This window comes from Podarcis tiliguerta, assembly GCF_965153285.1.
Source record: "Podarcis tiliguerta genome assembly, chromosome: 8".
Classification (NCBI taxonomy): Eukaryota; Metazoa; Chordata; class Lepidosauria; order Squamata; family Lacertidae; genus Podarcis; species Podarcis tiliguerta.
The window spans coordinates 79,059,216-79,085,743 of record NC_139541.1 but is presented as its reverse complement, the minus strand read 5'-3'; the positions used below and the strand labels follow the sequence as shown (position 1 = coordinate 79,085,743).

Sequence of the window (26,528 nt, the reverse complement as noted above, 5' to 3'; positions counted from 1 at the left end):
TCCTCCACCGTGAATTTGTCCAGTCCTCTTTGAAAGCCAAGTTGGTGGCCATCAGTCTCTGGTGGGAGCATAGCTGTCAACCGTCCCTTATTTGGCGGGAAACTCCCTTATCCCAGAGCCGTGTCCCGCTGCTGTCCCTTATTGATGGATGTCCCTTAAATTTCCCGGGTTTCATGCTCACCCGGCTCGGGAGGGAAGCAGCGGCTCGGGGCCCTCCGCCTCTAGAGAGAGCGTGCACGAGCTGCCGCATCTCCATCTCTCCCTTTTCCCCCTCAGGGGCGCATCGTGAGGAGACGGGGGTCGGTGGGCAGGCAGGCAGCTCCTCTCTTGCGAGACTTCCACCGCGCTGCCAGGGGAAGCCGGAGGTGGCAGCGGTGGCTGAGGAGGCGGCCTGAGGGAGGAGGAAGAGGAGGGGATGGGGAGGGACGCCGCCGCAACCACCTCATGCCAGGCTCACAGGCAGCGTGGGCAAGAGTCTCCCTCCCTCCCTCTCGGGCGGGGAAGGGCCGATGGAACTCATAAGCCAAGCAAAATCCCTTATTTTGGCTGCTGATCCCTTATTTTCGAGGCTGCTGGTCCCTTATTTTCAAATCTGTAAGTTGACAGCTATGTGTGGGAGGGAGTTCCACTGGACCAACATTCAGATTCAATGGACGTCCAGGTCGGAGCTTCAGCGTCATGAAAGAGGGAGGAAAACTCTCCTCCATCCACTTTCTCCACCCCGTGCATAACTCCATGCATTTCTAATCATGACATTTCTCACCCGCCTTTTCTCTCTAAACTCACAAACCCCAAATGCGCGTCGCTCAGGGGGGAAGGGCAAGCCCCGCTCCCCATTCCAAGTACCTCCCCGCTCAGCCTGCATACATTCCCTGAGCCCAGTGGGGGTAACAAATAAATAGATGATACTGCAACTCCTATTGCTTAATGGCGGCTGCTGGGATAGCTCATTCAGCAGAACACGATGGTCTTCTATGTCAGGGTTGTGGGTTCGAGTTCTGCTTTGGGCAAAAGATGCCTGCATTAGAATCATAGAAGAGTGGGAAGGGACCCGAGGGTCATCTAGTTCACCCCCTCCCTGCCATGCAAGGGGTTGGGATGGATGACCCCCGTGGCTCCATACAATTCTACAATTCAATGATGATGAGGGGAGGTCGGCGCCTTTAAATTTAACACCGGAAGTTGACCTCACCTGTCCCTCTCCACTCCCCGCCCTCTCTCTTCCTATGGCGGGTGCCTCTCCCAAAATGGCCACCGGAAGTTGACCGTTCTCCCTTCCTGTTCTGCGCGGAAGGAAGCGACGCCGGCGCCCTGCCCCCTCGACTCGCTCTTTCTCGTGGCCCAAGATGGCGGCGGCGGCTCCTCTTGGTGCTGCTTCTCCTCCTGCCGAGGCGGCCTTCCTGGGCTTCGGCCCCAACTCGCGCGACCCTGGCCGGCTCCCTTCGCGGCGGGCGGGGGGCCTGGGCGCCAGGAACCGCAAGAAGGGCTGGAAGCGGTGGCGGGGGCCGGAGGCCAAGCTTGGCCGGGACCTGGGAGACTGGCTGGAGGAGAAGGCGACCGAGCTGAGGCAGCTGGGGTGAGCCTGGGACCGAATCCCCTTGGCGGGGGCGCGGGGGGCGGTCGAAGCGTGGAGCCTCCAGGTTCAGGGGCAGCCTATATCATCCCCCAGGAGGGTTGGGGGCCCCTCACCATACCCGGCGGGGGCGAGCCTGGTTTGCCTCTGAAGGGGCCTCGGGGGCCAGCAGGGCTCCTGTTGGAATAGGCTGACAAACAGCCCCCTGCTGGGTCAGGATCCAGAGGCCCACGACCCAAACAGCCCCCTGCTGGGTCAGGACCCAGAGGCCCACGACCCAAACAGCCCCCTGCTGGGTCAGGACCCAGAGGCCCACGACCCAAACAGCCCCCTGCTGGCCCAGGACCCTCGCCCAGCAGCAGCCTGTTCTCACAGGAGACAGCCAGATAGATAGATGCCCACAAGCTCCTCATCTTTGGCGATCCCTCGTAGCCGAGTAAGATTGTCTTCCATGAACATGGTCTTAACAGTGAGTCTGTAATTAACTGGAGGCCAATTCTGGATCCACACATCATTCCATAGTGAGGATATAGGTTTCCGGGTGGGAGTCGATCACGGTGTGGATTTGCCAAGCGTGCCTTCCTCTTAGCACGTTTCTCCCTTGCATCCTGAGTTCGAGTGTCTTCAAAGAAGTGTGCATGCACACGAAAGCTCATACCAATAACTTAGTTGGTCTCTAAGGTGCTACTGGAAGGAATTTTTGTTGTTGTTTTTTTTTGTTTGTTTCAAAGCCCACGACACCTTTGGTAAAGGCTGCTCTCCAACTGGAGCGCTCGCAGGCCAGTGTTTCCAAGTTGTCAGTCTTTATACTACATTTCTTTAGACTTGCCTTGAGACAGTCTCTAAACCTCTTTTGTTGACCACCAAGAACATTCCAAACTTAAAAATGGAAAGCACAGTGCTGGTGGAACCCTCCCCACTGGTGATTCAGCCTTTGGTATTCAGGGGCTCAGTGGAGGAAGGACTTGGTTGTCATGGCTACTGATAGCCTGGTGCTCCTTAGTTTCCAGCCAAGTTGGTTTTTGGATTGCTCTTCTATACTATTTTAGACATGTGGTTTATATACTTATTAATGTGTGTTTACCTTGTGCAATTATCAACGTTCTATATTTGAGACCTTAGAATTCCTATAACTGTGCCCATCCCTTGTTGCAGTGAATTCTTCTGATTAGCTTTTTTAAAAATTAGTTTTTTATACCGCCTTTTATCATGAGATCTCAGCTATGTGTTGTGTGATGCAGTTCTTCACTTGTCCCGAATCTCCCACCTATCAGGCTTCATTGGATCAACCCCATTAGGGTTCTAGTATTACAAGAGGTAGCGGAAACAACCTCTCTATCCACATTTCCCATGTGTGGTTTCATGCACCTTCCTTGTGCCTGCTTGCCTTTCTTTGTAGAGAAGTGGAGAGGTTGAAGATGAAATAACATGAGGGGTGCTGAAGGACCGATAGTTCTGGGAGAAGATGAAATAACATGAGGGGTGCTGAAGGGCCGATAGTTCTGGGAGGAGTCAGTTGCAGAAGTGCGGATAGACAATTACTAGGGAGTACACGATGATGCACCCACAGTTATGGGACACTGGTGTGCAGCAGATATTATGGGCTGGAGTAGAGCCCACCCGCCTCCAGGAAGCCAAACCTCTGAGAGGAAATGTTTTGTTGGTGCAAATAGCCAGTGTGGGTGCAGATCTTGAGGGCATTGTGGAGTGGCCTGAGATTTGGATTGGCAGTGTTTATTATTGCATTATTTATATATATGCCACCTGAGAAGCTCAATGTAATGTATGTGGTTCTCCCCCCCCCCCCCATATTTTATTCTCACAGCAACAACCCTGTGAGGTAGGTTAGGATGAGAGATGGTGACTGACCCAAGGTTACCCATTGGTCTTCAGGACTTGAGTGGAGATTCAAACCCTGACCTCCCAGGTCCTAGTCCATCACTAAACACTATACCACACTGGCTCTCAGTGTTGTTACGATACAGGAGCAGAACGGTAGCTGTTGGCTGGATAATTTATTTTTTCCCTTCTCTCCAGAGGACCTGTGTCAGAGAAGCCCAATGAAACCCTCTTCTTCGTAGACACTGGCATTCAAGAAAAAGGTAAGAGGCTGCAGCAAACGAGAAGAGTCAGCTTGGGTCGTGAATACCAGAGAAATTGGAGCCTGGATCAAAAGTATTCCCACTGCATGCAGTATAAGCTGCCTCCTGCAGTGGGACTTGGCGACTCCTGCTCTCAACTTACTTCATCGTGCTGCTTGTTGATTGTGCCTCTGATGAATCCTTGGCTTGCATTTTCCTTCCAGCCCGAAAACAGAAGTGTGGCAAAGAGAAGCCGTTGAGGATCGACTTGATCCTGCAGCCGGATTCCAAAGTGCCTCCACCCAAAGAGTAAGTCTTCTTCTGGGTTGTGCAGAAGAGACTGTAGGAAACCCGTTGCCTGTCTGGTGCTCTTGATATCCCCCATCTGAGCCTTTGAGCTTTAGGGAGACAATTAGAGGCAAGAGAGGGAGGGTGCGGCCAGGCAGGATAAGTTGTAAGTTTGGGAGTGCCAGCACTAACTTGCATAACACCCAGCAGGCTGCCCTTCGCACAGTCTCTTTACACAACTTGGTTCACTGAACTACATTGGAGCCTTTTTCTTACTCTGCATTTGACCATATTGCAAGCACTCCTCCAGGAGACTCTGGAAATAGAAATTCACAGTAATAATTTCCTTCCATTTTGTTGCCTGTCAGATTCTCAGGGAAGTGTGAGTGTTTCTCTCCTACTTTTTGAATTTTTCAGTATTTCTCCTCCCCACAAGGTTTAGTTCAGCCACTCTTTCATCATATGACTTCGACTCTCTAGGATGCACACCTTACAGCTCTGTGGCTTCCTTTCTAGCTGGTCAATGTCCTCCTTCGAACTATCATTCTCTTTAGGTAGCTTGCCTACCCAACATCCCATGGGCTTCAGAGGAGGAGGCCCTGTTCTTGCTGCCCTGAGATTAAAGGTGCTGCTGCTACAGTACCGGGAAGTAAAGTGAGGGAGCGACCAGAGGGTTTTTCGAGTTGCTATGTAGGATTCAAGAAGTGAGGGAAAAGGCTGGTTCGGGTCCTCTCAATAAGAAGCTGCCTTTTGCAGTATCAGACAGTATTTATCCATTTACCTCATAATTATCAGCATCGGCTGATGGCAGTCCTGCTTGACCAGGGGTAGGCAACCTAAGGCCCAGGGGCCGGATGCGGCCCAGTCGCCTTCTCACTCCTCCCTGCGGATGGTCTGGGAATCAGCATATTTTTACATGAGTAGAATGTGTCCTTTTATTTAAAATGCATCTCTGGGTTATTTGTGGGGCATAGGAATTCGTTCATTATTTTTTTCCAAAATATAGTCCAGCCCACCACATAGTCTGAGGGGCGGTGGACCGGCCCACGGCTGGAAAAGGTTGCTGACCCCTGTGCTTGACCAAGAACTTGTCTTTGTTCTCCTTAGCATCCTCGCCCACCAGGTTCCCAACGGCAAGAAGCTAAAGAGGAAGCAGCGGCTTTGGGAGAAGTTGACGGAGAAAGGGGTGGTGCCACGGAAAGAGCGCCTCCTTCAGGAGAGGCTGCAGAAGCCCCCGGCGGTGAAAGCTGCAGAAGCAGGCAGCGGCATCGATCCTTCCAGGACGTTCTATGACATGTGGTCAGACTCAAGTAAGTCGAGACGGCAGTCAGGTGCAATAATTCTGTCCCTAGCCCTAGAAAGAGAGAGGAGTCTTGTGAGTTACAGGTAGGTGGGTGGGACTTGAGAGTTTCACTGCTGCTACCCCACCCCCCTTTATAAACAGGTGCGGTGGATTAGAGGTTACATCCTTTTGGAAGGTCCAGCAGGTGAGCATAGCCTCATTCTTTGGTTATAAGTCAGCAAGCCAGTTTTCATGGGATATTGGGCTTGCGTGGGGTTCTAGGTCTCCTGAAGGGTAAAAAGGTATATAACCCCTGGACGGTTAAGTTCAGTCAAAGGCGACTATGGGGTTGCAACGCTCATCTCACTTCAAGCCGAGGGAGCTGGCGTTTGTCCACAGGCAGCTTTCCGGGTTATGTGGCCAGCATGACTAAACCACTTCTGGCACAAAGGAACACCGTGAGTGCACGGAAACCCTGTTTACCTTCCTGCCACAGTGGTACCTATTTATCTACTTGCACTGGTGTGCTTTTGAACTGCTATGTTGGCAGAAGCCAGGACAGAACAAAGGGAGCTCGCCCCATCACCTTCCAATTGGCAAGCTCAGGAAGCTCAGTAGTTTAGACCACAGTACCACCCATATCTTGAAGGTCATTCTATGTGGCCCAGCTTCTCACGTAAAGCATCACGTAAGCTACAGGCCAGTTCCTTTGCGTGTAGCATTTGCGTGTATCTGGAGGGAAGCTCTAGTGGCATGTGAGGGCTTTGGTGTTCAGCTAATTCAGTAGGATGTTGGTCTGTGTGAAACCCTATATGGATGCAGGCTACTTTCGCCCTCCAGCATCTCCCATACATTTGCCCTAGAGATGAAGGACAAAGTTGTGTCACCCTTCCACATATCTAGTCCCTGGTTGCATTGCCATAGCTGACGGGGGCTGAGAACACCCCACAGTAGTTGCTTTTCCTGGAAACATCTGAGAGTTGTGCAAGGAACGGCTGGTGCATTTTGCAGCAGGTTGTCCTCTCACCTGTAGCTCCTTGCTCTTCCGGTCATGTTTTCTGCAGCTCATCTTCCCTTCTCCATGTCTCCGCTTCATGCCTTGCGGTGCCGTGAGTGGCATGGGTGAAACCTTCTCGAGGATCCCAGCTACCTAATCTGGCACATCTTGAACCCAACTCCACTTTTCAACAATGCAGTCTTTTAAAAACAAAACAACCCCCCCCCCCCCGCCGGCTGCCCCCTTGAGACTTTTGCAACCTGGTTGCTTGTTCGAAATTATGTTTAGCGGGTAGAATGTCCCTGGTTTGCAAGGACAGCAGAAGCTTAAAGGCAGCAGTTTGAAATGTCATTTCATGCTCGGTGTGATGCAGACGTGATACCACCTGCTGCGCCATTTATTCACTTCTTACTTGCGCAGGTTGATGTAGGTGTGCCTGTTACCTAGATGGCCATCCTTTGTGGTCTTGGGGCATGTGTGTGTTTGTGTGTGTGTGTGATTCTTGTGTCTCTTCTGGGGACATACCCTGTACATTCCCTGCTTCCCAACACGTGGTTGAATCTCTTTATCTCTAGTAGATGTACCTGTAATCACATGCGTGTATCGGCTTCCAGGTTTTGTCTTCATCCCCTCCGCCTTTTCTACGGTACAAGATGTGTACCTGTTCCAGCTTTTAATCTCTTCAGCTGGGAGGGGAAGGAAGTCAGCGTGGCCTCCAGATTCTATCTAGGTCACGGCCCAGTGTCATGCCAGCGTTCTCCAGGAGAGGTCAGCACTCACACAGCGACATGCTGAAAAGGAACCCAGGGGTGGAATCTCTGCTGCGTCTCTTTTTTCCTCTGCCCCCCCCCCCAAATAAATAAATAAATCCTGGATTTATTAAGGATTTGTGTTATCTTAAAAGTTACGAGGGCTTCCGGTAGTTAGAGGAGAGATGCTGAGAGCTATTCGTCTTGAGTTCTCTTTCCAGCTTTGGCTGGGAAGAGGCGGGGAGACGAAGAGAGCACAGGCCGGCCTCCGGGACTCTCTCCTGTGACCCGGAGACTGCAGAGGGCAGCCCGATGGCAGAGAGAATCATCAGCTGGGTTGGCTCCCTAAGCAGACTTGCCCAGTTGGCCAGGCTGGCCCTGTGGGATTTCCCCTTGCGGGGAATCCCTCCCACATGCTCTGCATGTTGCTTCCAGCGGGAGTTGCCTGGCGCTTCTGGCTCAGCGAACAAGGTGGTGGGCGGTGATTGGCATTTCTCTCCATGCCGGCTGACACTCATTCAAGCAGGTTGGAGCAGCTACAGTCCTCCCTCCTTCGCTCCCCCTCCCCTTATCTCCCCTGCCTTCAGGTGCCTGTTGTGTTTATCCTTCCCAGCTGCTGCCGCTGCCGCCGCCTCCTCTCTTCCTGCCCCCCCCCATCTGCGTGGGGTCAAAGGTTCAGGGCTAATCTAAGTGCTTCAGAGGACAAAATGACCTCCCTCCAGGCCACTGCCCGGTTCCCGTGGGTGGCTGGAACGTGACTGCCCGCCCACACTCTCCGGCCAGGTTGGCAACTGTTGCCAAAGCAGAGCAGGCCGGTATGTGTGCTGATGGGGGGAGAATTGAGCGGCTGCAGCCCCAGAGGCTGCATCTCACACCTTGTTCAGAAGAAGCAGAAGCTCTGGCTCTCGCTGGCCTTGTGACATGGCTTTCTTTCTCCTTCCCTCCCTCTTTTGTCTTTGCAGACCCGCTGGATAAAGCCCTGGCTGGGAAGGATACCTGGTTCCTGGAGCAGACCAAAAAACAGCCCGTGAAGGTACACGGGGGCTTTCATTTTTGAGCAGGGGGGGGGGTTGCGTGGGGAGCCGGGGGCCGCTTCAGCCTCTCTTTTCCTTTATCTCTCCTTAGCGCCCGGAGCGTCTGCAGAAGCCTCGATCTCAGCTGCCGGCCGTGGAGGTCATTCCCCCAGGAGGGTCCTACAACCCCAGTTTCGAAGCCCACCAGGTATCTGCAAGCCTTTCCACCTGTGGGGATGTGGCTGCGGCACTGCTAGGGATTGGGGAAGGAGCCATGGTTAATGGGAGGGGGCATAGGCAACGGAGGCGCCAGGGGAACACACCACACTCTTTTGAAGTGGGGGTGGGGTACCGTTTTCAATTCAAGGGCCACATTTCCTCATCAGCAAGCCTCCGGGGGCCACATGCCAGTGGCAGGCAGGACTAGAGTCAGATTTGGACAGCGCAGAAGTTGTGACTCTCAGCTATGTGCAGCAGGCTAGATTCAATTAGAGGTGTCTATGCACGTACACACATTATTTTTTATCTGTTGTATTACATTGAGAAACCACCTTCACCTTCCAAGGAGCTCGAGATGGGTTAGGCTAAGGCAGGGGTCAGCAAACTTTTTCAGCAGGGGGCCAGTCCACTGTCCCTCAGACCTTGTGGGGGGCCAGACTATATTCTGGAAAAAAAATTGAATTTATTCCTATGCCCTACAATTAACCCAGAGATGCATTTTAAATAAAAGCACACATTCTACTTATGTAAAAACACCAGGCAGGCCCCACAAATAACCCAGAGATGCATTTTAAATAAAAGGACCCATTCTACTCATGTGAAAACACGGTGATTCCCAGACCGTCTGTGGGCCGGATTGAGAAGGCAGTTGGGCCAGATCCGGCCCCCGGGCCTTAATTTGCCTACCCATGGGCTAAGAGGTGGTGACTGACACCATGGTCACCCAGCATTAGCTTCATGGCTGAGTGGGAGATTCAAACCCTGGCCTCTCCCAGGTCATAGTCCCAGCACTCTAACCTTTATGCCACACTGGCTCAGCCAGCCAGCCAGCCAGGCAAATGAGTGATATCACAGTTTAATAAACCATTGCAGCCAGGAAACAGCACCCGGGGGGGGGTGGAGCAGGGCTGGCGAGGGACGTAGCTTGAGAAGGATCCTGAGGGCCAGACGGAGAGGGCTGAAGGGCCACATTTGGGCCTGGCTTGGAAGAGAGCATTCCGGGATGATTGAAGCAGTCCCTTACACATCACAGCGGAGGTCCCACGAGGGATGGCTAGGCCTGTTCCTCCGCTGTTCACGCCGCACCCTCCCTCTTTGCAGGCCCTCCTCCTCCAAGCCCACGAAGTCGAGCTGAAGAAGCAGAAGGCAGCGGAGCGGTTGGAGCGTCAGCTGAAGTTCCCCACAGTGGATGAAGCCCCCACTGAGGTGAGCGTTTGACCCTGCAGAGGCTGTTGGGGAATTGACCTGCGCCCCTGCCGGCATTCTGACCTTGTTCTTGGGAGGAGAAAAACAATAGCAGGAGGAGCAGAGGGGCCACCAGTGGACCAGAGGATTGTATCAAGTGAAGACTTGGTCGGGATATCCTGGGGCAAGCTTTGCCAACCTGGTGCCAACCTGGTGCCGTCCAGATGTTGGACATGGACTCCAGACCGTTGGTTAGGGATTATGGGAATTGGAGTCGGAACAGTGACGTCTGCAAGTTGCCAGGTTGTGGGGAGGCTGTCTTGGTTTTTTTCTCGGCTCTCAAGAAAGCGGCAGTGTGTCCTGTTTGTGCAAAGAGTGCAGAGGGCCTTGGATAGAGTCAGTCAAGCTCTCCTGTCCGTTACCTTCTCCCAAGAGCACATCGTTATGCCATCCTTTCCATGTTTGCCAGGGTCACTAAAGCTGCAGAGGCCCATAAAATGACAATGGCTTTCAGTCCCAAGGAAAAGGCTTCCCACATTTTCATCCCTGTTAAGTTGTATCTGTGCATTAAAGGTAAAGGTAAAGGTACCCCTGCCCGTACGGGCCAGTCTTGACAGACTCAAGGGTTGTGCGCCCATCTCACTCAAAGAGGCCAAGGGCCAGCGCTGTCCGAAGACACTTCCGGGACACGTGGCCAGCGTGACATCGCTGCTCTGGCAAGCCAGAGCCGCACACGGAAACGCCGTTTACCTTCCCGCTAGTAAGTGGTCCCTATTTATCTACTTGCACCCAGGGGTGCTTTCAAACTGCTAGGTTGGCAGGCGCTGGGACCGAACAGCGGGAGCGCACCCCGCCGCGGGGATTCGAACCGCCGACCTTTTGATCGGCAAGCCCTAGGCACTGAGGCTTTAACCCACAGCGCCACCCGCGTCCCTTTTTCTGTGCATTAGAGGAGGAAATTCTTGGGGTTGGTAGAGGGAGGAGTTTTCAGCCCTCAGCTGCCCAATGTGAAAGGAGAGTTTGCAAAAGCTCCCAGAAGCTGCCTTTTCATGGACGCTTACCTGCTGCTGCTATCGATCTTCCAGAGAAGCCCCGGCTAAAACTTCCTAGGGACTCAACGTGAGAATTACAGGTTTAGGTAAACACGTTGACAGTTCAGGTGCTGCATGACAAGATCACAGTTTGTCACTTCCTGGCTTTTTAGTGCTTTTTAGTAGGTGTGATACTGGAGGGGTGAGCTGTGGTGTCGCAGCCTGGCAGCAATAAGTCATTGTGCTTAGATGAAAAGTTGCCACTTGGTGGCTCTCAGCCCCTCCTCGCTGAATCCTCTTTTGCTGAGGACCAGGAAAGGGTAACGTGGCCGCTTCGCCCGTGGTTAGCACCCCTCTCCCGCTAGAAGCAAGCCAGTTTCCTCACTTGGCCTGAGGAGAGCGTATATTTAGCCTCCTAATAGGCCTTAACCCTACAGCACTGTATCAGTTTAAAGGGATGTGCCAGCCTCTGAGAAGATGTAGTAAATAATCCTGCCCAGAGGCGCCAGGGCCTGGCACTGAGGAGCAGCAGCAGCAGCCGCCTCCCACCAAACAGCAAAAGCCCCCAAGCCTAGGGAAGGAGCCAGGAACCAGCCTAAGGCTTGGAAGAGCCATGCAAGATCCTGTGTCCTGGGTCTTTCTGTATGTCGAATTTAAATGCAGCTGAGGGCTTTTAAGTGTTACTTTTTGGAGTCAGAGACTCAATATGAAGGCGTTGGTATGAGGTACGTGCGTTTCCCGTTTTGGGCGCCATGCCTTGGCAGTGATCAGCCTTCAATTTAAGCATTGCCGGTGGGGTTTGGGCAAGACTTGCTGGAGAAACCAAGCCAGACCCAAGGGTCTTGTGTTGAAATACAAAGCCCTGGTCAGCGTAGGTCGAGGATAAGGGCCCCAGAGCCCTTGTATCCCTGCGAAATCCAGAGGAGCGTTGTGACTGTTCAGTGGTACCTCTGGTCACGTACTTAATTCGTTCTGGAGGTCTGTTCTTAACTTGAAACTGTTCTTAACCTGAAGCACCACTTTAGCTAATGGGGCCTCCCGCTGCCGCCACGCGATTTCTGTTCTCATCCTGAAGCAAAGTTCTTAACCTGAAGCACTATTTCTGGGTTAGCAGAGTCTGTAACCTGAAGCGTATGTAACCCGAGGTACCAATGTATTTTGTGTTTCTGTGTCAAACACCGATATTTTGTGATATGGTTTAAGCTTCTATAGGTAAATGAAATAAAACCACATGGGGTGTGCTGATCCCTGCCCGGCTCTGCTGGCCCCTTGCAAATATATCAATGTGCAGGCAGAAGGTATCACACAGAGTGAAATGGGAAAGAGCTTTTTTGCCTTTTCAACGGCCTTCTTCTCCCTAAGAGACTTGGCACATCCTTTGAGAGAAGACGCAGCCCAGGCAGGGTGTGCGATGTTTCTCTCCATCCCCAACCCATTCCTAATGATGCAGCTTACCTCCACGCTTGCAGGAGACGGTGTTCCAGGAGCAGTGCGAGGGCCTCTTGGAGGAGGAGGAGTCGGACGGCGAAGGGCGGCAGGAGAGCCCGTCGGAACCTCAGGAGGGAGAGTCGCAGGCGGACACCTCTCCCATACCTCATCTGCCCCGAGTGGCGGCAGGAGAAAAGAAAACAGAGCGCCAGCGGAAAAAGGAGAAGGAGGCCAAGCGGAAGGTGGGTTTGCCTTCAGTCTAGTGCAAAACGTACACACAGCCCCAGATTTGTGGTTGTGCCTGAGCCCCTCCCTTATATACTAGAACCATAGAGTTGTAGACTTGGAAGGCTCCCTAGAGTCATCTGGTCCAACCAACCTCCTGAAACGCAAGAATTGCAGCTAAAGGATCCCATACAGATGGTCGTCCAACCTCTGTTTAAATACTGAGGTTCCCCCCTACGTTTTGAGGTAGTCTGTTCTGCCGTGGAACAGCTCTTACCCTCAAAGTTCTTCCTGGTGTTTACTCAGGATCTCCCTTCGCGTCGTTTGAATCCATTGCTTTGGGTCCTACCCCCTGGGGCAGCAGGAAACAAGCTTGCTCCACCTTCCATGTGGCAGCCCGTAGGGTACAGGCGTACCTTGGAAGTCGAACAGAATCCGTTCTGGAAGTGTGTTGGACTTCCAAAACGTTCGGAAGCCAAGGCGCGGCTTCTGATTGGCTGCAGGAAGCTCCTGCAACCAGTCGGAAGCCCCGTCGGACATTCGGCTTCCAAAATAGCATTCGCAAACCAGAATAGTCACTTCCGGGTTTGCAGCGTTTGGGAGCCAAAACATTCGAGAACTAGGCTGTTCAAAAACCAAGGTACGGCTGTATTTGAAGATGGCCTGTCATGTCAGCCCTCAGTCCTCTGTTAGGCTAAACACAGCCAGTCAATGCCTGGTTCCTTGAACCTTCCAACTTGAATCAGGTTCCGCCAAGTATTCAGGCGTGTTGTTTTTCTAGAGCCGGGGTCCTCCATGGGTGATTGGACTCCCTGCTCCCCATTAGCCCAAGGCAGTGTGGACAATGGTAAGAGGGGATGTGGCCCCAACAGAAGGCCAAGGGTCCCCTGTCCCTGTTGTGGAACATGTCTTGGGGGAAATGGTTCGTTGGTTGAAAAACTTAAAAATTGCATATGTAGAATATCAAGCAGGGGGGATTCCAGTTGTGGTCCTCCCTCCACCCCAAAATTGTGCACCTGGGTCTTTGTGTGACGTTTTCTTGGTCATATCTGGGTCGTTGCCTTTGGGGCCGTGGGTTGATTTGCACCGGGACTTTGGCCTGGGACTCCCTTTCAATACTGTGGTGGATTGAAGAAGGGTGCACCTCTTTCCCTCATATTCAGAAGAATAAATGCTTTATTCTCAATGTTCATTATTAAAGAAATTAACACTTCTTTGTAAGACCTTGTCCAAAAGACTTCCCCAGCTCCTAGGTGGGACTGAAAAGATAAGGTTGCCTTTGGTCACCCTCTAGTCTCAGACTGTGCATGCCATACACTTGAAACACACATGTGACCTTCTGCAAAGCATCCTGGGAACTGAGCCACTGTAATAGTAGTAACAACAACAACAACAATAACAACAGTTATTGTTGCATAGTGTTGTTGTTGTTCTTGTTGTGTACAGTGGTACCTCGGGTTGAGAACTTAATTCGTTCTGGAGGTCCGTTCTTAACCTGAAACTGTTCTTAACCTGAGGTACCACTTTAGCTAATGGGGCCTCTCGCTGCCGCCACGCGATTTCTGTTCTCATCCTGAAGCAAAGTTCTTAACCCGAGATACTATTTCTGGGTTAGCGGAGTCTGTAACCTGAAGCGTCTGTAACCCGAGGTACCACTGTGTTTCTATACCATCCTTCATCTGAGGATCACAGGGTGGTTCACAATATAAAAACACAAAAATGCACAGCACAGCAACAAACAGTAACAATGACACACACTCCCCAGTTTAAAAGGTCACAGATTAAACTAATTAGCCAAAGGCTAATTACAGCTGAGTAGCTATAGCCTCCCGTGCCTCTGAGATGTGGGTGTGGGTTGTTTCTCTATTCTCTTGTCTCTGGAAGTGAGGCTCACTATAAGCAAAGCCACAAAACGGGCTCGTGGTTGCATGGGGCATGGCAGGTTCCCACAAGGCCTCTGGTGAACAGGGCTGTCCGTGCGCACCTTGTTCCTGCTAGAGCACAGAAAACCTACAAAATGGAATAGCCAGAGAATTTGGCTTCCTCAGCACCTCCCTTTCCTGTAAAATCAAACACGACATTTCTGGCCCCGGTGGTTATGTGCTAGAAAGAATCTTGACATTTCTCTACTGAAGTCTCAGAAACCAGTGGGAAGTAGCTTGGTAAAAAGCAGGGGGATTTTCTCCCATGCATAGCTGCTTCCTCCTCTTAAGCTGCAAAAAAAAAAAATTCAAAATAAGAGGAGCCAAGCCTCCATAGCCCATATAGACTGTACAATCCAGCTTTTCCTCAAGGCAAAGTTTGGTGCAAAATGATAGTTGTTCTAGTGCAGGGATGCGCAGACCAGTTGCCCTGTGAGCGCGTAAAATGCCCTTTTGTTTTGTTTCTGTGTGTGTTTCTACACACGCCCGTCCTCCTTCCTGTGCAGGCACCTAAGCCTCTGCCAGGGCTTGCTCCCTGAGCTGCCCTTGAGAAGCCGTGGCAATGGGGGCTGCCTTCTGGGCCGGCTGCCAGAGCGAGCCTGATTATCCTCTCCACCGATGCTGCTGCGGCTCGCGAACACGCGGCCATCTGGCCGAGCCTGGCGCCTGCCATCTGCTCCCTGCAGGAGCTACGCGGGAGCAGGGAGGACGCCAGCTCTCGGGGACGACCAGAGAGAGAGAGATCCAGCGATCCTGCGCTGGCAAGAGGGAAGGGGTTTGCCCTGGGCTACAGAGCGCACGGTGGACAGCAAGGGGCAAAAGCGAGGAGGGAAGCCATTATCTCCAGAGCTGCTGCCTCATCCTCTCTCTCTCTTTTTCCCCTCTGTAAACAGAAAGCTCGGGAAGCGCTCGAGAAGGCCGCCCGGCTCCGGCGGCAGGAAGTCTTCCAGCTGCGCGCCATCCGGCTGCAGGTGAAGCGGAGGGAGGCGGAACTGCTTTGCCGGAAACGAGAGCGGGAGGCCAAGCGCAAGGCGGAAGAAAACAAGCCCAAGAGGCTGGGCAAGCTCAAGTAAGAGCCCGTTGAGGGGGACGCAAGGCTGGGGGGAGGAGGAGCTTGGCTAAGAGACGACCCCATTCTCTCCACCCCTGCCAGGAAGGGAGGTCCAAAGCAGAAGGCCCAGTCCTTGTCTCACACTTCTCAGCAGGGCTAGAAACTCCGGATATATTAGCTAGGTGACAAATGGGTCCTTAAAGCAAGGTTTAAGGAACGTCTCGTTGCCGTTTTGGGCCAGGGCTGCAAGTCTTGTTTTTCAAAGGGTGGGCTGACTGCGATCGATTCTCGGTTAAACATTTGGCTAGTTCAGAGGACCACCTTGAGCTCGGTGGAGAGCTTTGAGAACTTTAAAGGAGAAAAGTCACTTGACTCAGGGACGGTCCACATATACAGTGGTACATCTGGTTAAAGGGTGATATGATAGCCATGTTCAAATATATAAAAGGATGTCATATAGAGGAGGGAGAAAGGTTGTTTTCTGCTGCTCCAGAGAAGCGGACACGGAGCAATGGATCCAAACTACAAGAAAGAAGATTCCACCTAAACATTAGGAAGAACTTCCTGACAGTAAGAGCTGTTCGACAGTGGAATTTGCTGCCAAGGAGTGTGGTGGAGTCTCCTTCTTTGGAGGTCTTTAAGCAGAGGCTTGACAACCATATGTCAGGAGTGCTCTGATGGTGGTTCCTGCTTGGCAGGGGGTTGGACTCGATGGCCCTTGTGGTCTATTCCAACTCTATGATTCTAAGAACTTAATTCGTTCTGGAGGTCCGTTCTTAACCTAAGGTACCAATTTAGCTAATGGAGCCTTCGCTGCCACTGTTGTCATCCTGAAGCAAAGTTCTTAACCCCGAGGTACTATTTCTGGGTTAGCGGAGTCTGTAACCTGAAGCATCTGTAACCTGAGGTACCACTGTATATTGGCCCATTCCGACCTCTCTTTCTGTACCGTGACTGCCCCTGCTCAGAAAAAGCGTTTTCGTACCCTGAAATTCATCCTGAGTGTGCAGATAAATTATAACGGATAGAATTCAACATGATGGGGTATTAGTGTGTGAAAACGGGCATCTTCTCTAAGTCGCAAGCAGCCAGTAGCCAGGTGCAGAATGCGCCTGGTGAATTTTGAACACTGCTTCTCAGCAGCCCCCTTTTGTTTCCCCCTCTTGCGTGGCAGGTATGAAGATCCTGACCTGGACGTGCAGCTGAGCACTGAGCTGGCAGAGTCCTTGAGGACGTTGAAGGTGAGCATTTGCAGGGCGGGCAAGAGGCTGTATTCAGCTTCCCCATCAAGCGTTCCCTTGGTCCCGTTGCTCCTCACCCATTTCTCTGCCGCTTCTTTGTTCTCTCTGTGCCGCCTTCTTGGGGTTGGCACAACCCTCGCTGCCCGCTTTCAAGCCAGCCCTTTTCAGAAGGCAGCTTTCTAATTCGGCCGCCCACTCCGAAGATGGGCAGCCGGGCCTTGCTGGCATTTGGAGGGGCTGCTGAGCGGAGTTAAGAGAGCCCCTTTGGAGTTGAGGGGTGGTCCGTTCCTCTCCAGGGTCCTCTGCGTTGTGCCCCCCACCTGCCCGCCCATGCCTGCCTTCTTCCTTCCCTTGGTGTCCGATGATGAGACCCATCCTTGCGCTCGGAGAATTTGCAGCACTTGCTTGCTGGGAATGTGAAGTTCCCCAGGGGCTCCCTGGCCCTGCCGAGCAGGTGAGGACTGGGGAGCTGAGGCACCCAAGGGAGACTCTCCTTTCTTCTCTCTCTTATCCCCACCCCCTTCCCAATTTGGAACAGTTCTGCCACGTCTGGGTACGGCACGACCGACAGACTTAGAAAACAGCCTCTCTAAAGGTGTCTTCTCAGAGTTGCTCACTGCCAGCGTTTGTGCCCCCTCTCTGGACCAGCTTGGGTCAGGGAGACCCACAAATTCATCTCAGTATGTTGAGCTCTCAAACTCATCTCCCCTCTGCACAATTTGGACCAGTGGTTCCACAAACATTTTTTGGGCCACATCCCCAGTGGCTCCTATTTTTAAAAAGGCATTTTTGCAGCATAGCGGTTTGCGCAGCCTACTAAGGAATTGCAGGCATGGAATTGCCGGGTTGGAAAGGGACCCCAAAAGGTCATCCAGTCCAACCCCCTGCAATGCAGGGGTCTCAACTAAGTCATACACGACAGGTGGCCATCTTACATGGGTAGGCAAACTAAGGCCCTGGGGCCGGATGCAGCCCAATCGCCTTCTAAATCCGGCCCGCAGACGGTCCAGGAAACAGCATGTTTTTACATGAGTCGAATGTGTGCTTTTATTTAAAATGCATCTCTGGGTTATTTGTGGGGCATAGGAATTCGTTCATTCCCCCCCCCCCCAAATATAGTCTGGCCCCCCCACAAGGTCTGAGAGAAAGTGGACCAGCCCCCCTGCAAAACAGTATCAATTAATTGCACATTTATTCTAAATCCAGTTAGAACTGCCGTATTTTTCGTCCTATAGGGCGCACCTGCCCATAGGACGCACCTCGGGTTTTTTTTTGGGGGGGGGTGAATAAAAAAAATTTATTTCCCCCCCCCCCAGCCGCAGCTGCCGCCCCAAGCCTTGCGCACACCTGCCCTAAGCAGGGGGCGCCCTCCGGGGGGCTCCCCGTGCTTGGGGCGGCAGGCTGCCGCCCCAAGACTCGCGCACCCGGCGGGACCTCCCGCCGGGCGCGCAAGGCTTGCGGACACTCACCCGGGCTGCAGGCTGCTGCCCGCAAGCCTTGTGAGCCCGCGGGAACTCCCGCTGGGCTTGCAAGGCTTGCGCATAGCTTCCTGAAGCCTGGAGAGCGAGAGGGGTCAGTGCGCACCGATGCCTCTCGCTCTCCAGGCTTCAGCGAAAGCCTGCATTTGCCCCATAGGACGCACACACATTTCCCCTTCATTTTTGGAGGGGGAAAAGTGCGTCCTATGGGGCAAAAAATACGGTATTTAGTTTAATTATTTCTGCAAAACTGCTGAACTTGACCTTGTGGTGCTATTTTTTTCAAAGTCACTTACACCTCCTGCTGCCACTCCCCTTGCCCCTTAGTGCCCCCCCCCAGCAGCCAGCAGAGCCCACTAAGGGGACACCTTAGTCAGAAGTCAGAGGAAGTGCTGACTTCCTCTTCCTGTTGGGTGTGACCTTCACCTTCCTGCATCAGGTGACTACCACAGAGGGAGGAGGTGCTGCGTAGACGTCCCAGGATGTTCTTCTCCATCAAAATTAACATGATAGATGGGTCTTTCTGCATTTGACTATCTGAGATGCCACAGAGGGATTTCATGTCAGTAGAGAGGCTGAGCTTCTGGCTCAGTAGCCGGAGAGAGAGGCCTGTTCTGCCTGTGTGTTGACTCCCCTTTCTCTTGAAAAAACCTGATCGGCTGAAGTAGCCACCTATTGCCATGCACGGTAGCAGGGTGTTCCAGAGGACTGTGGTGTGAATAATTACCGTACTTTTCGTCCCATAGGACGCACCTACTTTTTGGGGGGGGGGAATAAAGGGGAATTTTTTCCCCCTTTATTTCCCCCCCAAAACCAGGTCAGGGAACAGTGGGATGGCGGCGCTGCGCCTCCCCGCTGTCCCCCGAGCTTGTGGGGCTGGCCGATGTCTGCCCGGTGCGAGGGGCGCTCTGCTTCAGGGCGCCCCACACACTGGCGGCAGGCTGCGGACACCTGCGCGAAGCACGGGGCGTCCTCCAAAGGGCGCCCTGTGCTCCGCGCTGCAGGCTGCCGCCCGCAAGCCTTGCGCGCCCAGGGGAACTCCCCCCGGGTGCGCAAGGCTTACGTATAGCTTCCTGGAGCCTGGAGAGCAAGAGGTGTCGGTGCGCACCGACGCCTCTCGCTCTCCAGGCTTTCACGAAAGCCTGCATTCGCCCATAGGACGCACACACATTTCCCCTTCATTTTTAGAGGGGAAAAAGTGCGTCCTATAGGGCGGAAAATACGGTAACTTCCTTTGGCATTTGCCTTGCCTTTGTTGCCTCTTAGTCGTGGGGAGCAACCCCATCAGAGGGCTTGTCTGCATGCCCCTATTTCACGGTGCCCTTTCAGCAACCCTGTGACTGGGGAGCTAGTTTGGGATTGCAGCTTCTCCAGCGCCAGCCAATGAGCTTCAAGGCTGAGAAGGCTTTGGAGGTGGGCCTCTCCCCCCCCCCCCCGCGACTTGCCAAATGCTCCGTTCCCTCCCTCCCAGCTCCTCACACCTCCCCCCTCACAGGCAAAACTCCCAGAGCTCATGCAAAACACCTCCGTCCCAGGGAGCAGGAAGGCACCTAATGAGTGTACGTGAGGAGTTGATGTTGTGCGAAGAGTTGCGCTCCCGACACCTGCAGTGTCTCTGCTGGAGGTGTTGGTGCAAAGAGGGGGGGGCGTCGTACAGCTGTTTCTCCCCCCCCCCCTTTCTTCACTGTAAGGAACACGGCTGAGACTCCCAACTTTCTGGTGCAAAAGGGAAACTCTCTAGCCAACTGTGCTGTGGGAAACGGTTATGATTTCCAGGAGACCTGGCGTGGGGAATCTCTGGCTCTCTGGATAATTCACCAGGGCCAACTCTCAGCCCCAGCGATCAGGGCTGGGGAAGATGGGAGTCTGAGCCCAAGAACATCTGTAGAGCCACAGAAACCTCCTCAGAACCAGTCTGTGTTTGACTGTTACGGGCAAACTTGAATGTTTGTGGATTCGGGTTTTTTTAATCCCCAACTGTGTGTTTAATTTTGGGTTGCGTGTAAGAGAAGGTGGGGTATTTTGATCAGGGCAAACAAACCTTCACGGTTTCGACATTGGCAGTGGATTTGGGGGGAAAGAGATGTTCTGAACCGCAGGCCCAAAGCGGGGCTTGTGTGAATGGTTGGGCACAGGGATACCCAGGACGTCAAAAACACGAGTGATCTGTTCTAGTGCTTTATTAAAGAAAGGTGCAGACGTAGAGGAAATTGGCTTGCCAGTTCTCCTAGCCTTTGCAAAAGCAGGACGGATACCACAGCAGGGAGATGGTTTGTCCGTGCCCAAGCAAACAGTCACAAATTCTTCATACGTAAAGCAGCAAACATCACTCTGGCCCGGACCTCCCATCGCTTCACCTGCCCAGATGACCGCATAGGTGGCAAATACCCAAGCATTACCCGTTTCTGGTCTCAGAGCCCAGCAGCCCAAGCCCATAGATAAGGATAGCATCAGAGCAAGTGAATATAAACATATATGAGCTCGTTGCTGCAAGAACTACCAATTCATTGTGGGGTTATCTTGACCACCAAGATGGTGCTTGCAGAGCTTGCGGAACAATTCGCCTTTAGTTCAGCATGTGAGGGCATCCAGGCACAGTTACCTCTCTTCGCCTTCTCCCCCTTCTCTGACGACCTGGGTGTCGTGCCGTGAGAACCAGTGAATCCAGGTGTTGGCTGAATTTCCCCGAAGAGTAGCCTGATCAAGACGGCAGGACACATAAATGGGTATTTGGCTAGGAAGGCTCTCCTGCCACAGCAAGCCAGACTCTTGGGATACCACAGGTCTCTTTGTGCTTAACATAAACCCAGATCTGTCACGAGTTCTGTTTCTGCTTCTTCCTCCAGCCCGAAGGCAGTATCCTGAAGGACCGGTTCAAGAGCCTACAAAAACGCAACCTCCTAGAGCCCAGAGAACGTGCAAAGTGAGTGGGTTGGCAGGGGTGGCTCTTCAGGGTGACTCTTCACCGTTAACACAAGGAGCCCACTTGATTAATGTTTCATAACTGGAAGAAGGCAAGCCAGAGTCAGCAAGAGTCAGAGAGATGGGGGTCAGCCTCCCCTGGTTGGTTCTTTAGGCTGCAGGGAGTCTTTCACTGGAAATACTTTCTGGGCAGCCATCTGTCCAGGGATGCTGTGGTCGCATCCTGCATTGCACATCCAGCATGGAGCTGGAGGGGAGGAAACGAGATGACCTTCCAACTCTGTAATCCTGAGTCTCTTGTTACTTCCTCCATGCGGTTTAGCAGTTCCCTGATGCCACAGTGGCCTGCCCAGATTCAGGTATTAATGCAGTAAATTACCCCCAGGGGGTGGGTAACCCCCTACACCTGTTGCCGGCTGTGGCCTCTTTAAACTATGGGATATCGTGGGATTATCCACACTTGCTTAAACCTCTGATAAGATTTGCACGTTCCAGAGAGGAAGCTAAGATTTCAGTACGTTGAGAGAATTGGCAAGGTCAGAGGGTCTCCTCTTGCTCCTCTCATTCATACAATATAAGCAGCAGCAGGATAATGCTGGTGTCTGTCTCTCTTCCTCCATAGAATTGTGCCCCTCACCACCAGCAAAGATTCTTTCTTACTCATTCATTCATTCATTCATTCAATTTATACACCGCCCTATACCCGGAGGTATGAGGGACGAGGGTGGCGCTGTGGGTTAAACCACAGAGCCTATGGCTTGCTGATCAGAAGGTTGGCAGTTCGAATCCCCATGACGGGGTGAGATCCCGTTGCTCAGTCCCTGCTCCTGCCCACCTAGCAGTTCGAAAGCACGTCAAAGTGCAAGTAGACAAATAGGTACCAGTCCAGCAGGAAGGTAAACGGCGTTTCCGTGCGCTGCTCTGGTTCGCCAGAAGCGGCTTAGTCATGCTGGCCACATGACCCGGAAGCTGTACGCCGGCTCCCTTGGCCAGTAAAGCGAGATGAGCGCCGCAACCCCAGAGTTGTCTGCGACTGGACCTACCGGTCAGGGGTCCCTTTACCTTTTTATACCCGGAGGTCTCAGGGCCGTTAAGTTGTTGTGAAAACCCTGGGAGTTCAGTGTGGATGTGGAATGGCCTTTTCCAACTCCATGTCCACCAGCTTGGCTTGCGGCCGATGTGGGGGGTTGTAATCCAAAACACTGGAAGGCAACCACTTGCAGAGAGGGCGGGTGAGGCTGATGTGTAGACCCTTTCGGCCAGTTCGCAAATGTGTGTTCACCACTCTGTGCGCGAAGTGGCAAATCAGAGAGCCTTTGATTCCGCTTCACAGCAGCTCAAAACACCGTGTTGTCGTTTGAAGGTGTTGCTTCACATCTTTAAGCAGTGAGTCACAAAGTGCAATTAGTCACAGCTGCCCTGAGGACTTTGGGGGGAAACGTAATCTCTAAGCCTTGGTGGGGGAGGGAGGGAGAGAAACCTTTCAAGGGAGGTGGTGTGTGGCCTTTGGAGAGGAATCATAGAATCATAGAATCATAGAGTTGGAAGAGACCACAAGGGTCATCGAGTCCAACCCCCTGCCAAGCAGGAAACACCATCAGAGCACTCCTGACATATGGTTGTCAAGCCTCTGCTTAAAGACCTCCAAAGAAGGAGACTCCACCACACTCCTTGGCAGCAAATTCCACTGTCGAACAGCTCTTACTGTCAGGAAGTTCTTCCTAATGTTTAGGTGGAATCTTCTTTCTTGTAGTTTGTATCCATTGCTCCGTGTCCGCTTCTCTGGAGCAGCAGAAAACAACCTTTCTCCCTCCTCTAGGGAGAAAGTGTCTCTCCAGCCATGGTGGCTTGCCTGCCAGGTTGCTGTGCTTGGCTCTGGGCTTGTGTATTTAGTACTTCCTCTCATTGAGGACTGTAAAGTCCTTAAACCTCTTGTGTCTTCCTTGCCAGGTTCAAGAGGAAATACCGGGTGAAGTACGTCGAAAAGCGCGCCTTCCGGGAGATCACGTAAGTGATGGCAGCGCTTTGCCCGATAGTGACAGGCTAACCAGTCGCTCTTGCCCCCTGCCCCTCTAATCTCAGTCCACCCTCCTTTTATTTATTACTTACTTACACAGAAATGCACAGCCTGCCCAGCTCAGAGGCATCGTTACTCAGGTTGATAACAGCTAAAATTACAGCAGCAGCAGCATCGCACAGCCCAGATGGGCATAGCGAACAGAAATGCCGTCTTCAGATAACATCTACTGGCCAAGGTGAAAGCCTGCCAGAATAATAACAGCAAGAAGAAAATACCTTTGCCAACTGGGGCAAGACAGCCAAAGCAGGGGCCACATTTTTTTTAAAGATGGGAACGGGGACTCCTTGCATTATTAAGCAAAGCACTTGGCACATAAGAGGGAGATGTGCCCTTGTGTGCTAGCTTTCTCTCTGCGTGGAGTCATTTCCATTTGAGGGTGCTCGTGAGTGGCACCCCCACCTCCTTGCTGCCTCATACTGTGGCCTCCCTCAGGTTTGCAGTCTGCTAGCCATGGGAGAGGAGGCCTGAGGGTGCCAGGGTGAAGATGCGAGGAATCCTTAACAGGCATTTGAGTCTATTGGGGGGATCAGGCTGTTCTTCTGGGGGTGGGGCAGGGGCTCCATCTCCTAGAAGCCCTTGGATCTCTGGCTAGCATATGAACACCCTTTCCTTGGCCTCTGAAGCCAGGGGGCAATTGACAGTGGAGTCCTTTTCAGGAGGCAGGGTGCACAATGCTTCCGGTGGTCTGTGGTTAGGGCCAAGCTGATCTTCCCCTCACTGCTATCATATGTGCCTCCCCCCTGGAATCCTGGGAACTGTAGTTTGCTACAGGTGCTGGGAATTGTAGCTCTGTGCAGGCAAACTACAGTTCCCATAATTTTGGGCCGGGGAAAGGATGTGCTTCAAGTGCATGGTGTGTACATAGCCCAAAGCAAGTCTCATCTTAATAATATAATAATAATAAAATTTTATTTATATCCCGCCCTCCGGGCTCAGAGTGGCTAACAACAATAAAATAATACAGCATTCTAAAATCAGTTCATTATTTTTGCTTGGTTCTTGTCCTCTGGCCTTTCTTTTGGACCCAGTTCAGCTGGTTTTAGCATCTCCCATCTACAAACAACATGTATGTTATGTTTGTGTAATTCTGTATGTTTTTGGTGTATTGTTCGTTGCTTTTGTTTTGCTTTGTCGTCTTTTATGCAAAATCGAATAAAATATTTATTAAAAATAAAAAAAATAGCATCTCCCATCTAGGCCCCTCTCTGCCTCCCAAGCTTATGCTGTTGCCTCTTCTTTTGAGAGAGATCCAGTTGTCCACTCCTGGTTTTGCTTCTGACTCCCCTTAATTCGTTACTGTTCTCTCTTCTCTCCCTCCCCATTCTGCAGGTTATAGAACACGGATTACGCCAGAGCCTCCCAGCAACTCACCGTTTCCCCAATCTTTCATTAAAATTCCATAAACCGCACTCAGATTGTGTACCTGTTCTCTCTCCCTCTCCTCTCCTCGCTCACCTCATTTGTCTTGAGTGTGCAGACATAGGATGTGCCCCTTCTTGACTCATTGTGGGAAGGGGCCTAATCAGTCACCTTAAGTCCATTACTGGCTCACAAACAGGCAATCCTTCCTACGTCTGTACGCTTTCTGCTCTTTAAAAAAATGGAAAGGGGAAACTTTGCCCTGCAAAAAGTTCCCCTGCGTCCCATTTTCATCAGGCACTTTCAATAGCCACGTGCTGACTCTGCAAAACTTGGGCCTGCTTTTTGCCCAGTTTTCCAAGAGGAGGCGAGTGGACACTTGCCACTTGCACCACAAGTCCTACCCGGCTGTTGCCCCCTTTTCCCTGGTATCTGAAGTTTTCACAAAGCACTGCGCACAGCAGAGGCCCCTCAGCGGCTGCCAAACTTCAGAAACGCAGGTGATTGAAGCAGTCTATAAATACAAACTTCAGCGGCTGCACTAAGTCCTTTGTGGGCTTATTTGAGTCATGTTTGCTGAGCTGACCCATTGACATCAATTAAGTTAATTAAGCCTGGTGATACTGAGTGTGCCCGCTCTGAGTATCCCTATTTTTGGGTATCGCCCTTTGTATTTACAACTGGGAAGCGACAATGGGCATACCCATCTCTACCTCTGTCTGTCAGATCTCTGTCCCTCCTTGAGCCTGCTTGTGGTGGCCAACTAAGCTTTGAAATCTCTGCAGTTACTCTCGGCCAATAGAAAACGAGGAGCTGGCTCCACCCTCCGCTGCTACCAGTGATGGGTACCAGTGCGGGGGGGGAGGGGCCAAGCCAGGACTCATCTCAACCAGCTGCTTTTTGAGCCTCTTCTCCCACCACCAACCTTGTTTCGGGAGTTTTACCTTGACGCTGAAACCCCTAAATCTCCTGCTGTGTGGTGTCCTGTCACCGGTTCCTCCTTAACTTCATTCAGCTAAAACTGTTGGCCCGTGCATCCCCTCCGGCCTGGAGGAAAGAAGATTAAAAACACCCCCACTTCCTAGGAGAAGAAGCTCTCGGGGATTTGTGTGGCTGGGCTTTCATTACCTCCGGAGCTCTCCTCCACCCTCTGCATCCTTTGTTGATCTCTCTTCCCCACCTGCTGCCAGGATGCTGACAGCTTGCAGGTGGGAGAGAGTCCTCCGAGGCCGCTTCCTCTCTCCTGAGCGATTTGACGCCAATCTGTATCGATGTTGCAGAAATATGGGTCACCTGTGTGCCTTTGGGGAAGGTAGCAGCCCGTCCGGTTCCTTGCCAGCTGCCGGCAGTGGTGGCACCTTGGTTATCTAAACCGGCTGTCACCGTGGGGTCTGGCTTTTTTGTATGTGTGTGCATGTGAGAGAGCACCACTGGCATTTCATGCACCTGGCTGAACAACATCTGGCTCCTTTTTGTCTCTGCTCAGCCCAATCGCCTCTCTCTCTCTTCCCTTGGTCCTTTCTTCCAGGCTTCGCGTCTCCTCTCCCTTTTAGCTAAGGGCAGCGTTGCTTTCCCCCCTCTCGCTCCCTTTTCCGAGTGCACCTGTGACCTAGTTTGGCACTAATGCCATTGCGCACCGCCTGTGACCTACTGCCCTGCAGTGATCACCTGTGCCCACACACCTGCTATTCCTCTTAGCTGCCGGTTCCCAGCGCCGTGTGCCGTGTCTTGCACAGGTTACCAGGATGGCAAAGTGGAAAAGGCCAAAATGGGGGAAGGGATGATGAGTAGCGCAGCTCACTGCTGTACTATTCTCTTCCACTGCGCATGTGAGATTCTCCTTTGTTGTGAAAGACCAGTCCTCCTATGAGGTGAAGTGCACCTCCCCCCCCCCCGAAGTGAAACAGAAACTGCATTTCACTCGGCCAACATGAAAAACAAACTGATCTTAAGCATATAAAGTTCAGACCGATTTACAGGAAAACAGATCAGACCAGTGACCCACCATAGAGCACAAATCTAACCCCCTGCAAAGCTGGAATCTGCCCATGACATTTAGATTACGAGTCTCATGCTCTGCTCTTGTCCAATATACTTTTCCCACAGTGGCCAGCTTGAAGTCTATGGGGTGGGGAGCCTGAAAGTGTGACCTGAGTTTAACAGGACTTCTCTGTGGTTTTCAGTACCTGATACAGTGGTATCTCTGGTTGTGAACGGGATCCATCCCAGAGGCCCGTTCGCAACATGAAAGGAACATAACATGCAGCAGCGCGCCTGCGCACCAACGGGTTGTAATTCGCCACTTCGGCGCATGCGCTTGGCATCATTTTGCGCGTCTGCTCATGCGCAAGCAGCGAAATCCGGAAGCAACCCTTTCTGGTACTTCCGGGTCACTGGGACGCAA

General features: G+C 52.4%; 1 protein-coding gene and 1 long non-coding RNA gene across 2 annotated transcripts; one reads left to right on the top strand and one right to left on the bottom strand.

Moving 5' to 3' along the window:
* The first annotated feature begins 1,298 nt into the window (after positions 1-1,298).
* Positions 1,299-24,174, top strand: NOP53 (NOP53 ribosome biogenesis factor). The gene is made up of 13 exons (XM_083455550.1): positions 1,299-1,576; positions 3,611-3,675; positions 3,879-3,963; positions 5,050-5,252; positions 7,933-8,003; positions 8,096-8,191; positions 9,304-9,408; positions 11,888-12,088; positions 14,887-15,062; positions 16,219-16,285; positions 20,610-20,686; positions 22,636-22,692; positions 24,095-24,174. The coding sequence occupies exons 1-13, from the start codon at positions 1,347-1,349 to the stop codon at positions 24,099-24,101; spliced, it is 1,440 nt and encodes a 479-aa protein (XP_083311676.1). The 5' UTR covers positions 1,299-1,346; the 3' UTR covers positions 24,102-24,174.
* LOC310684852 lies at positions 5,019-7,919 on the bottom strand. Its single transcript, XR_014514876.1, has 2 exons — positions 6,806-7,919; positions 5,019-5,296 (listed from the first exon to the last, which is right to left on the bottom strand). It is a non-coding gene; the product is annotated as an uncharacterized lncRNA (long non-coding RNA).
* Positions 24,175-26,528: the final 2,354 nt, after the last annotated feature.

Coding starts and splice junctions, on each gene's coding strand:
- NOP53 (XM_083455550.1), top strand. CDS start 1,347: ATGGCGGCGGCGGCTCCTCTTGGTGCTGCTTCTCCTCCTGCCGAGGCG. Junction 8,192..9,303: donor CCAGTTTCGAAGCCCACCAG/GTATCTGCAAGC, acceptor CCCTCTTTGCAG/GCCCTCCTCCTCCAAGCCCA. Junction 15,063..16,218: donor AAGAGGCTGGGCAAGCTCAA/GTAAGAGCCCGT, acceptor CTTGCGTGGCAG/GTATGAAGATCCTGACCTGG.